Source organism: Suricata suricatta, chromosome 7 (genome assembly GCF_006229205.1).
Source record: "Suricata suricatta isolate VVHF042 chromosome 7, meerkat_22Aug2017_6uvM2_HiC, whole genome shotgun sequence".
In the NCBI taxonomy this organism is placed as follows: Eukaryota; Metazoa; Chordata; class Mammalia; order Carnivora; family Herpestidae; genus Suricata; species Suricata suricatta.
In genome coordinates this window covers 62,738,695-62,751,661 of record NC_043706.1, presented here as the reverse complement: position 1 = coordinate 62,751,661, position 12,967 = coordinate 62,738,695, and the positions used below count along the sequence as shown (strand labels likewise).

The 12,967-nt window shown below is 32.3% G+C and overlaps 1 protein-coding gene across 49 annotated transcripts in view; it reads right to left on the bottom strand.

Annotated features, from left to right (window-relative positions):
* Window positions 1–12,967, bottom strand: part of RIMS1 (regulating synaptic membrane exocytosis 1) — a 460,984-nt gene that overhangs the window by 133,685 nt on the left and 314,332 nt on the right. For 22 of the 49 annotated variants that reach the window (XM_029943495.1, XM_029943497.1, XM_029943511.1 and 19 more), the window contains 7 exons: window positions 11,427–11,557; window positions 10,684–10,855; window positions 10,399–10,552; window positions 8,960–9,031; window positions 4,009–4,165; window positions 3,335–3,460; window positions 1,725–1,787 (listed from right to left, as the gene is read on the bottom strand). In XM_029943495.1, the coding sequence (XP_029799355.1) occupies window positions 1,725–1,787; window positions 3,335–3,460; window positions 4,009–4,165; window positions 8,960–9,031; window positions 10,399–10,552; window positions 10,684–10,855; window positions 11,427–11,557 (875 nt within the window). The remainder of the gene's footprint in view (window positions 1–1,724; window positions 1,788–3,334; window positions 3,461–4,008; window positions 4,166–8,959; window positions 9,032–10,398; window positions 10,553–10,683; window positions 10,856–11,426; window positions 11,558–12,967) is intronic. The other 27 variants (XM_029943496.1, XM_029943503.1, XM_029943513.1 and 24 more) reach the window with 3 other exon arrangements.

The following is a 12,967-nucleotide window of genomic DNA, read 5'->3' as shown; positions in this document are numbered from 1 at the left end:
AATAATGAAACTACCAGTATATCATACTTTTCATATCCTGGTATTTCACCTTTATAAGTAGATAATGTGGGAAAAATATATTTAGCTGTGCTGATTAGACTATTGGTCTAAACTTATTTTGTTTCACGTTTGTTTTTGTTATTATAGTTGTAGTCAAATCAACAGGACTATGAGAAAAAAAAAAGCCTTTCTAAATTTGGAAACACTGTTCCCACTCACAAACTATTTGTCAGAAAGAATATGTAATAGTAAGCCTGGGAAGCTGATCATTATAAAGAATTTGTGATAATTTTTTTACAACATTTCTCATTTTATATTTTTTCCCTAGTTCACAATAATAACTAATATTTTCTCATTTTTTTCCTGTGGTGCTACAAGCAAACACGGAAGTAGTTATCAGTAGCCTAATTATATCTATCTATCTATCTATCTATCTATCTATCTATATATATATATGAAGTTGAAACAATTCTTATTTAGAATGACCATGTTTGCAATACTGAGCAGAACCACAAGTTCCATGTAGACAAAATAAATCCTGTATTTGATCATGTACTGCAGGTGCTCCAGTTCTAACTCTTTCCTTCACTTTCCAAATTTTTATTGGCCAAAGCATTTGAAAGAATCTGTGTATTGGTTTATTTCACGGCCTTCCTACTTCCTTACTTTCTATTAACTCTAAATTGACAACAAATATTTACAGACTGCATTCTATGAGTAATCTGTAAGAGATTTATGAATTAATTTATTTATTCTGGATGTGAAATCCAAGATGTAATCAGATGAAAACAAAGTATCAGGTTTTTAGCTCTAGTTTACAGGAGAATATTCCATCCTCTTTTCTTCTCATCTTTAAAGAAGCATCATATTGTTTGTTGCATGCTTTTAGGAGGAAGTCTATATTGCAACCCTTCTGGACTGGTGGGGGATGGAGGGAGGGAAGGTTTATAAGTTAAAGATCAAATATTCTCATTCTTTATCAAGAAGGAACCTGATGCTCAGACAGCAAAATGTGACTGGTGAAGATTTTATTAAAAGCAAACAGAATATGTGGGGCGCCTGGGTGGCTTAAGCGTCTGACTTCAGCCCAGGTCATGATCTCATGGTTTGCTCACTGAGTTCAGGCCCTGCATCAGGGTCTGTGCTGCCAGCTCAGAGCCTGCAGCCTGCTTCAGTTTCTGGGTCTTCCTCTCTCTCTGCCTCTCCTCTATTTGTGCTCTCTCTCTCTCCAAAATAAACATTAAAAAATAAATAAATAAAAGCAAACAAAATATCAACAATAGTAGAATCCAAAAGGAAATTTTAAAAAAGCTAAAACAAACTTATAATCATGAAACAATAACACTGCCATACACAGATCAGACCTCTTGTGACTAGACAGGTATGTGTGCGTTGTTGGGGGGTTTGGGGTGGGGGCTGCTCCCTGGTGAGCATTTAGAGTTGTAATTGCAGAAATCGGTTCCTCAGTTTTAGGAATGTAGAAAACAGTTCCACAGAGGCTCATCAATTAGTCTCTGGATTCTGAATATACAAACAGAAAAGCAGTCTGTCTGGATTAGAATTAAAATATATTTGGAACCTTTCCACAACTTCCAATAAAACAAAACAGATTTTGAAGTAATTTAACATATTTGTCATCATACCATTAAGGGAGAGAAGAAAGAATAGTAGAATGGAAAGAGAGTCATCACACACAGTTACCGTTACCAAATCCCTGTATTTACCTGGTAGTATGGAGGCATTCTGCACTTCGTCCTCGTTTTGCTCTGGGCAGCATAAGAAGCTCACTGCACAGACAGGATGGGTGGTGAATGGAACAGATAAATCATGAGGCATTAAGTGACATGGGTTATGCCAATGGTATGCCGATGAAAACATGAAAAGGGAAGAAACCAGATTGTCTGCACTAGCATATTTGCTTGAGAAGTTAAACAAAAAGAAACATGACAGTATTTTAAAAAATTTAAACAATAAAGTACAAACATTATGGTCAAAGTCCTAGCTGTTGCTGATTTGCTATTATATCTCCAAGTGACTTTACAGAATATTAAAACAAAACTAAACTAAACCTTCCCCAAATAAGACATTAGAAATCTATTTCCAATTCCAGGTACTTGGATGTTTTAAAGACCTTTGAAAGGCCTATACCTCTGGCCTTTCTGAGGCTAACTGGAACCATAAGCATGATAGTCCTCTTGGTTTCTATAGCCACTAAAAACACAATATCACATATTAGTTTTTTTAACCAATCATGAATATACTCAATTAGAATTGATACTTTTAAAATTGATACTTTTTCTACACTCAAAGTAATCTCACTTTATTAAATGCCTTTGTCAAGAAGTCCTGTTTCCATCCTCACCTAAAAACATAGTGGCCTCAATGAATGTTGACAAAGTGACCCTCACTCGACTTAACTCAGGCTGAGCAGTGTAGAATCCTATTCCCCAGACCAGTTCTTGTCTTAGTACCCAAAATGGCTCCACTCTTGAAGGTCATTGCATCACTTCCCCCAGTAGCATGACAATAAAGGGTTAAGAAGCTCTACTGAGTTTTATGTCCTGACTACACAGCAAAAACTCAATCATCAAGCACCACTGTATCATTTCCCTAATCCTTCCTGAAAGTTTCTCCACTTTAAAAAGCCAGAAGAGGATATTCAACAAGGTGGGTATACTACAACCTTGATTCAGATTCCAGACTTGTGGTCTAGTATATTATATGGTTATGTGGTTAGTCTGAGAGAAAAGTCTATGGGCATGTAGAGCAACAGAGTCGTAATGTAGATTTTTAGTAGTTGTGTCCAGGAAGTACTTGTTCACATGAGAAAATCCATCTTGATTCTTTTGTACTTTATAGACATATATTTATGAAAATTAGGTATATAAAAATATACTTAAGTCCTTACAGAAACTCTGCAACATTGTCTTTCAGATGACCTGTATCCAAAATTGTTTAATAACATAAAAAACATATTTTTATGATTATATAAATAACATCCCAAAGACTGCATCCCACAAAATAGAAAATATTTGAAAATTGCTTCAGTAGGCTTCTTTCTAGAAGTTAGAAACAACAAACTATACATTTTTAACTGGCTAAACATAAATTTTGATCTGTACAAAAAAGGACACATTATGACAATATAATGTTAGACAAGTATTTCTTAGAGCTGCATTTCTATTAGATTATCCTAAACAGTTGTTCCTTGAAGAGTTGTTTTGAGTGATTAAATACTTTTACGTTCTAATGTAGTATGCCAAGATATCTTGTCATATATTAAAACAGAGCACAGAGAAAGTTATAATGTTGAGATCGTAATTTGAACAAATACCTGTCTTGTTCTGATAAATACTGACTATCCACATCTCTGGATCTGTGATCAACTGGACTTCGGGAGGCATCGTGGTGTCTGGTTGGAGAACGTGACCTTCTTGTTGGATGAATTTCATCTAAACTCCTAAAATGATTACAAAAATTCATATGCATCATGTGATTAATCTTCCCAAATCAGGCAGACAGACTAATGGGGAAGATTTGACACTAACTGGCAAAAAACTGGCATGGCTTAAAAAATGTTGGCATCATAACCAAATAAATATTTTGTCAATGAGCTAAAGGTATTTATTCTGAGTGCTCTGCCAGAGGTACATTTTCTCCAACCTTCTTTGTACCTCTGTCAAAAAAGGACCACAATTTTCATCTACATATTTAATTAAAGTTTCAGAAGTATGTTTCAGGATAAGATAAAACACAGCACCACATTACTTATGCTTTATATAGTTTTTTAAGTTTATGTATGTGCATACATAAACTTCCTCGACTCCCTGGAAAAAAAAACATTTCTTGAGATTCAAGAATAAAATGACATTTTGGCTATAAATGATTCTGAAGAAAAGAACCTGACCGATCAAGCCATTATTTCATTTCAATAACAGTCTTGTGGCAGCTTACACATATTAAAATTAAAAAGTACCGTCAGAGACACTAGCCCATCGCAAAGCCTACCTCTGTAATGGCACATTTGGTAAACGTGAACGCGGCCTTCCCTGGTCATCGCCGCGGTGAGGAGATACTGAACGTGAGCGGTGATGAGTTGTTCTTTGCTGTTCTGGCACAGTTAATGTTGTAGATTTACTTTCTCTAGCACTAGACCTATAACCTACTGGCAAGAGTACACACAAAAAATCAGTCAGTATTCTTCTATAATGTAAACATTAATGTGGAAATATCAGATTACATCTAAAGCAGCCACTGACCTACAAAAATAAATGCCATGCAATCAATATTATGAGTCTTTCTCTTCCAAACTATTAAGTATACGTACACAGAGTGTAACATATACATGCATAAACACAGGCTACAGATTTGTTCAAAGGTAGCATGGAGATACTGAATATGAATATGACAGTTGATGCCTCAGACATTATGATGAGTTAGGATAATATTTTAATTCAAAAAATAAATGTTAGTGATTTTTCAGCAACCCAAATCAAGCACTTGACAGGTAACTATAGTTAACAGACAAGTCAATGCTTAGAAATTTGGTGTCTCTTTAAATGTTAATTGAATTTTTATTCCACGTGATAAACTATTTTTAGTTGGATTTCATATGGTTTTGCAAATAAGAAAATGAAAATGTCATCATATCAATTTTACTTAACAAAGAAAAGCACTGGATCTTCACAATTACAAATACTGACTGAATTTTGCAAACCACATATAATACTTCAATTTTCAAGTGAAAATAGTGTATGGATGGAGATGACTATGTAAATAATGGAGAGAAAATTAACCCTCCTATAGAAACAATCATCAAATCTACCTCAGACATCTGAATCTATTCCACAAATGTGTTGGTAACATAATTAATACAGTTAACATAACTGCAATTAGAAATGAATTCTAAAATTCAATCTCTCTTGAAGCAAGAAGGTTTATATCATCTCTGATTTAGTTAAGATAAAACAGCAATCCAATCTCAAATCCACAGTAATAGTTTAATTTTTTTTTGCAAGAGTCATTGTTTGCCATTATTGAAATGAAAATAAAAAATTCTGTGGCCAAATGAAAAATGATTATATTTACAACTGCATAAATGTATATGAAACATGAAAACATTAAATTTAATTGGGCAGTTTAAACTCTTCTTCATTTATTTACTTGATAACTCCTACATTATTTTAAAATATGCCATGAAACATCATTATTAAAGGCAGACTAAAAATCCCCAACAATTTATTTTTTGTGGTTGTATGATCTTTTAACTAAGCTTAAAGTATAAGCTTAAACATTTTGTGAAGTGAAATTTGGCAATATTGAGATCAAAGAAGCTCAACTATTCTGTCATTCTAAAAACATCAGTATAATGATCAAATAATATAACCATAAATGTTATAACGTATAATTTCATATATTCATTTTATAACAAAAATCATAGCAATTAAGCTATTATTTTGAGTTTTGAATAGGAAAATTTCTTTGCCATTGTTCAGTTGTATAAACTGCAATAGTAAGTCTAGAAATAAACCAACTAAATTTACATGTAGTTAATTTATTTCACAGCTCTTTATAAAACATAGTGGTTATTTTTAAAGATAATTAACCCAAAGTCTGAATTACATAAACATTTCAAATTACCATTTGTTATCACTTGACAACATTTTGTATCAATTATACAATAATCATGGAAAGTCAAAATTGAATTGGGAGCATCATTTTAAGATTTCAATGAATATTCATTATATAAGTAAAATTTTCATATTTGATATAATTACTATGAAATAAGTTGATCTTGTTTGAGAAGGCTATAAATAACTTTTTCCTCTGGGTTCTTTGTATTTGCGTAGAAAGTAAGATGTTCTGTTTATCCTACTCTAATTTGTATTCACAGTTGTTGCTGTTTTTTTACCTTTTAATTTGTTTTATTATTTTTAAATGTAATTTATTGTCAAATTGGCTTATAACCAACACCTAGTGCTCGTCCCAACAAGTGACCTCCTCAATCAGTTTTTTGATGCTTTTCAAGATAATTTGGTTTTCACTGTATTATGTTTAATTTATTAATGACAACACATATTCTAACTTCAGAAAAAGTTGGGAGGAAATTAATATTTTATTCTCATTTCAATGTTTTAGTTGAGTCAAAATTTGTTTGTTTTTCACTTTCTGTATTTGCAATAATGATCAGAAAAGTCTTGCCCATATAAGGGAATTCTGTGTATGATTATTTTTATTCTTCTTAAGCAGCTGAAGTCACTTATCTCAAATTACAACAAAATTAAGATAAAGTTAATAAAAAGTAGCTCTGAATGTCTCAGCTAATTTCAAAACCTTAGATTCCCTAAGTGGAGAAATTTAATACATACATCAAACAAGAGCACAGAACTCTGTAGTTCTAGAAAGGCAAGCATATTTTTAAAAACAAAATTAAAGGTTCAGCTATGGTAGGACATCAAAATAAAGGTTTTGTGGGTGTCTGGCAGCTTCGTCGGTTAAGTGGCCAACACTTGATTTTGGCTCAGGTCATGCGCTCACATTCATAAGATAGAACTCCGTGTCAGGCTCTGCAGTGACAGCACGGAGTCTGCTTGGGATTCTCTCTCTGTCCCTCACCCACTCCTGTTCATGCTCTTTCTCAAAAACAGAAAGAAAAAAAAAAGGTTTTGAACTTCTTCAGGAAACACAGAACCAGAATCTTCAGAGTATACTGAATATACGCAGAATGGGTATCTACATCTAAGCAAATTTCTCTTCTTACTGGATGCTAGGAAATGTAATAACAAATTTGTAGTCAACCTCTAAAAGCACATGAGAATTTATCAACATGCTTACTAGCTTATCCCTTCACTTTATTTTAACTGCTTGCCCTTATTTTATCAACATTTCATCTTTCCTCTTTATTTAAAACGTATTGTATATTACTTGCTACATTGTATTTTTCACACCTAGATTTAGAAGCTACCATATGCCCATTTTGGGGTCAATGGAAGAGTATACCTGAAAATATAAATTAATGCATTCTTTCCATTTTTAATTTATGAAGAGACTTCTGGAACACAACATATTACTTATTGGTTATTTATTCATTATATTCAATTAAAATCTGTCTCATTACTTTTTAAATACTAAATTAAAATGAATATTATTTGAAATGACAATTTAGGCACTCCTATATGATAAAAGAGATTATATACGTTTATAAAAATCATGAATTGGCATTTCAGTAGTATGGAATAAAAATATTTTTAGAACTCAGGGGTTTTTGGTGGTATTCAAGCACTGATTCCACCTGTAGTGGGCCCCGTAACTTCCCACTTGGGTAGCTGTGTGATCTCTCAGGAAACGAGAGATCAGTAATTTAGTATTTATTTAATTGACTGTTTATGCTTTCATCCATTTGCTATCCTGCCTCAGCACGAAAAATATGAAATTGTAGGTGAATAAAATGTGAGAACCACACAAAAAAGTAAATTCTATTTAGATGAACTGGTAATGACAACATTAAGGCTGATTAACATCAAGTATTCTTGTTAGAAAGGCTTGATGACTTTCCGACCAGGAATCATCTAATGCCTATTTAAATATGTCAATGGATTTAATGTACAATCACCTTTCCATTTTAATTTCATAAAAAATAATATTCTGTTGAATGTTGTGCTAAAGTTTTGTGGAAAATGTGTCTAAATATTATGATACTTTCATTTGTAAAAAAACCATAAAATAAAACATTAAATTTTACCAACTATTATTTAAAACTCTCCTCATCTGATACAAAGAGTATTATCTAAGAATACACATGGGCACAGCAGCAAGTTTATTGTTTTTAAGAATATTTGCTAATATCATATAGTGATTAAATACTATTTTTTCTCTGAATTATAGGAAGCAAATGAAAACTAATTTTAGAGAACTCTCCATCATTTCTTGTAGTTTTAAAGGAGTTGTATGTTTCTCTCCAAATTGTGAATTTAGTCACTAGTGTGGAATCAGTCTACTGACTTTACCAAAATCATTGCCCTCAAATTAAGTGCATATCCATCTGAGAAATGACATAAAGTAAGGGGTCATATGTCATTATTTTCCTAAGGAAATGCCTTTAGTAACTCATATTTATATGTCCCAATATTTTCACTTTACTTCTTATTTGATATTTCCTTACTTCGTATTAGTAAACCAAGGAAATAACAGGATAAGTACCAAGGAAATTAGCCTTTACTACTTGGTTTTCTCAAATTTCTGACAAAAAAGAGTCAGATGAAAACCAGAGATTTGAACCACAAAAAATTTTACTAACTTACAGAGTGACAATGCCACAAAAAATTTTACTAACTTACAGAGTGACAATGCCACAAAAAATTTTACTAACTTACAGAGTGACAAAAAGATGTTGACTTAAAATGAATACTGAATCTTTCTAAAGCATTTCCTTATGTCAATACATACATACACATTCTAGATATAATAAGTGGTAAACACATCACAAAAGCATTAAAAGTTAAGCCATGCTGCATGCAATTTTAAATCCTGCCATGCACCTGTCTCAGTATATTCCATGGAAGGCTACTTTGTTTTCAGAAACAGAGGAAGAAAAATCGTAGGCATAAAATAAATATAAAACACAGGAGACTGGAATTTTTATTTGAGAAAATGAACCATATCCTTTCAAAATGAAATTCACATTTTGTTTATGCTCAGAGCATTGTGAAATAATGATTTCAACCTAGCTAGCCATGCTAGAAAAGAACCTAAGTTAAGTGGGAATGTTCATTAATAGTTAGAAGTACATTTTAAACTTTTTTAAAAATAATTTGGAACACAAGTCACCATGGAATAATATAATACTGATTTCTCTGTGCTATAAATCTCCAGTTCAGTATCCTGAATAAGTCTGGAAATTGACAGGGAAAACAAGCATAAGAAGCACAGTGAAGCAGAGCCATGCTCTTCACCCACGCACCTGGAGGAACTACTCCAATACCATCATCAACCTCATAATCTGAGATGTCACTATCACTGATTCGCTGAGATCCTGCACAACAGTAAGGCAAACAGATACCTCTGTGTCTTGTTGGCTTATGAAATGTAAAGTACAGGGTCAAAAAAAAGTTTTTTAAGCTAGTTACGTTACTACTAAATACTTCTCAACAAGAATAACACAACTTCTAAGCTGATTTAAAAAATTGTTTGTGATCCAAGGATAATGTTTTCTCAGTATTTTCTCCTTAAATAATTTAAGATATAGAAAAACCGGAATTTCATACAGTAAGATTGTAATGTTTCAAATTATTTTTTTATAGATTATTGTCAAATTGGTTTACATGTAACACCCAGTGATCTTCCCCACAAGTGCCCTCCTCCATCACCACCACCCTCTTCCCTTACCCCCTCCCCCTTCGCCCTCAGTTTGTTTTCAGGATTCAAAAGTCTCTCATGATTTGCTTTCCTCCCTTCCCCTCCCCACGGTCCTCTGTTAAGTTTCTCCTGTTAGACCTATGCGTGAAAACATATGGTATCTGTCCTTCTCTGCCTGACTTATTTCACTTAGCATGATATCATCAAGATCCATCCACATTGCCACGAATGGCAAATTATTCTTTAAGTGAATGGCAAATTATTCTTTAAGTGTATATACTATTTTCTACCCAATTAAGTGCCCTCCTCCACAGTTCAGGCTAGATGGGGCTGGGTGGAAAGGTTAAAAGACTTCCTTGGCTGGAGTACTACTGAGGTCATATTATTAAAAAAGGCATCATGGCCCTTTATAAAACATTTATGTTTACTCTTCAAAATTAGCCATTATACTGCATTAAATATTAGCTTTGAGAAAATGATTGATTAGAGAGGCACTACTATGAAAAATTCAATTATATGAGGAACACAATTGGGTTCTAGATTACTAAAATGAAGCTTCTAAATTTCAGCTCATTAATTATTTAGTCCAAAATCAAAATTTAATGGATACGTGCAGAATACTGTTTTTCCCAGTCACCAGATGAGTAACAACAAACATGTACTTTATGATGTGTTTTTTAAAATGTTTCTCATGAATAACAATATTAAAAATACCCAATAACTATAAGGTTATCAAGAACTTTATATGTAGCAACTTATCAAGAATAACAACTACTTTACCAGTTAACCAATCAACAATTCAATCAGTACTGGGCAAAGAATGATAATTCAGAGTTTTTAAACTTTCAGCTCTGGAATCCTTATACTGTACTATACATAATACTTTTATTAGGGAAAGTAGAAAATAGTTTTGCCCAAGTCTCTTTATATAAATAAATAATTTTCTAATATTTTTATGTCTAATAAACATTTGAAAAAATCTTGAATCTTAATCTCTAATATGATCATAAATAGTTTGGGTAAGTAAAAATAACCTTAACCTACTTTGTAGTTTTTTACTAGAGCTTTCTCCGTGAACATGTCGCCTGGGCATGAAAGGGGATGGCTGAGGCAGAGGTAGTGAAGACTCATCATGCGTCTGAAGTTTGTACCAATGTGGCTCATCATCTAAAAGTGCTGTCTCCAATTCAATGAGAATCTGAAAGGGCAGTTTTTAAATTAAATCAAGCACCTTGACCAAATCGTAATATAAAAGCAATCATAATCAATACATATCACAAAAACTTTAATAAATAAGCATTTGGCTTGAGTCTTTACAATATACGTCACCTCGCCAAGAAATTCACTCTCTTCTTCTTGTACTCTTGGTTGATCCCACACAGTTATTTCTAACATCCGTTCTCTAAAATCTCTACGATGTACATGTGAATAGACAAATGTTTGATTCCATTTTGGTTCTAGTACTTTCTTTACCGTTTTAGTCCTCCTTTTGCTTTTATCACTGAAAAATAAGTATGGTTTATAAATGAAAAAGCAAAATAAAGTATATGCTGCCATCTACTGTAGTGACACATAATCCCACCATTGGGATTTTTACTATTTTTAATTTATAACTTTTAACATTAAAGTCTAAGAGGATCCTAGAGTTTAATACTATTCTAATTTTAACTACAGTGTTAGCAGTAGTTATGACAATAGATCTATATATACACAAAGGTACATTCCAAGTGACGTACAGCTATCTAAGACTAACAGATATATAAACAACGTAATGAAAAAAATTTTAATTGGTAAATTATTTTTTAAAAAATACAAGGCTTGGGAGATTTTTTTCAGGGAGAAAGTTTATTCCTTCATAGAAAATATTTTATTATATTTTAAAACTATATCACAGGTGTATGTGTATGTTCAAACTCATCAAAATGTTCACATTAATTATGTGCCATTTTTGGTTTATCAATTTTACCTTGATAAAGCTTTTAAAAAGACATAAAACTATATCCCAGAAGACAATATTCTACCTTTTCTATTAGTAAGAATTTTTGCATATTTTTTCTAAAATTATTTACTACCTTCTATCGGGAAGAAAATACATTTTCACATAGGGATTCCTGGGACGCCCATCTACTCTAGTCGGTAAATCTGTTGCTTGCAGAACATTTACAATCAGCTGGTGTCCCACTTTATCATACCACAGCTTCACCTGAGATTGACAAGGAAAGGAATTATTTGTAAAAGCCCTAAGATACAGTTCTACAAAAAATACTATTTTTGAAGAACTTTTGAGTTATAATTTTACTATTTTTGAAAAAGAATACAAATTGGAAAGTGTAACCACTTACAACTTGACTTTTCTCTTTATGTATTTTAGACAGGACTTACAACAGTCAAGCCTATCATGCTATACTCTCTTAGATCATGTTATAAAAATAAAACTGACAAAAATTTCATAAAAAAGGGAAGAAATGGATATTGAAATAACTATCCTTGTTTTTAAATGCTAAGTGCCAGTATTCAGTGATTATAAGTGACTTAACAACCTTATTGTGGCTGCATGCACTTTATAGCACCAAATGTCATGGAAATAAAATGAAGCTTGGCGAATAAACAATTTACCCAAGTGATCTGGAAGAGTTCAGGAGACCATTTTCTCATTTACTTTTCATACTTCACTGATTACAGGTTAATTTTCATGAGAGAAGGAGAAAACAAGGAAGGCAGGAAGGTGCATTATATACCTTCAGCTAAGTGAAGGCCAAATAATGTTATTTTTACTAAGATTTCATAGTTTGAATTTTAAAAAATGGGGGAATGGCACATCGAAATACTATTGTTGAACCCCTAAACACCAGAACTTTAGCAGTCAATATATTTAGGCTGGAAGTAAACAGTGTCATTATTATTTTTTTTATTTAGAAGTTATTTTCAGTTTTGTAGTTAAGAACTCTGAGGGAAAATTGTCTAATGGCAATATATATATATAGAACTTATTTAATAGTCACTATAAGAAAATAAATAATTTAACATAGAATTAGTCTTTCATAATGTAGGGCAAATTAAGGATTCAAACTTGACTCCATATGAATCCACATCTCTGTTTCCAGTTAGGACCAGAGATGTTTTTCCAAAAACCAAAACATATTTTTATCCTTCTAGGAGTATAGGAGTGTTTCAGAAATTCACATATACAAAGATGGCAGGGAAGATAAAATAAATAGGACTATACAACGATATCAATCTACTAAAAATAGAAGTTAAAACCAGGAATGGTTTTAAAAATAACATCAAGCTTACAGTTATCCTCTTTGTTTAATTAACAAGAGAAAAACAGCAAAAACAGACTATAGAAATCCACACATTACCAAAGGAGAAAAAGTACACTATTTACAGAATGGTTTGAAGCAAGTTTTCTTTCAGTTATGAATATAAAAGTCCTATATTCTACCATAAGCTACATAGGTGTGGCATTTTATAATGGTCAGCCATCACTTCATTACTCCAGCTTTTCCCCACATCATACGTAAAGCAATAATGAGAAAAACTGTAGCTTTTTCAGAGTGATAATTAGATAATCAGATAGTCATTTAGTGTTTCACTAAATGTCTCAAGAAAG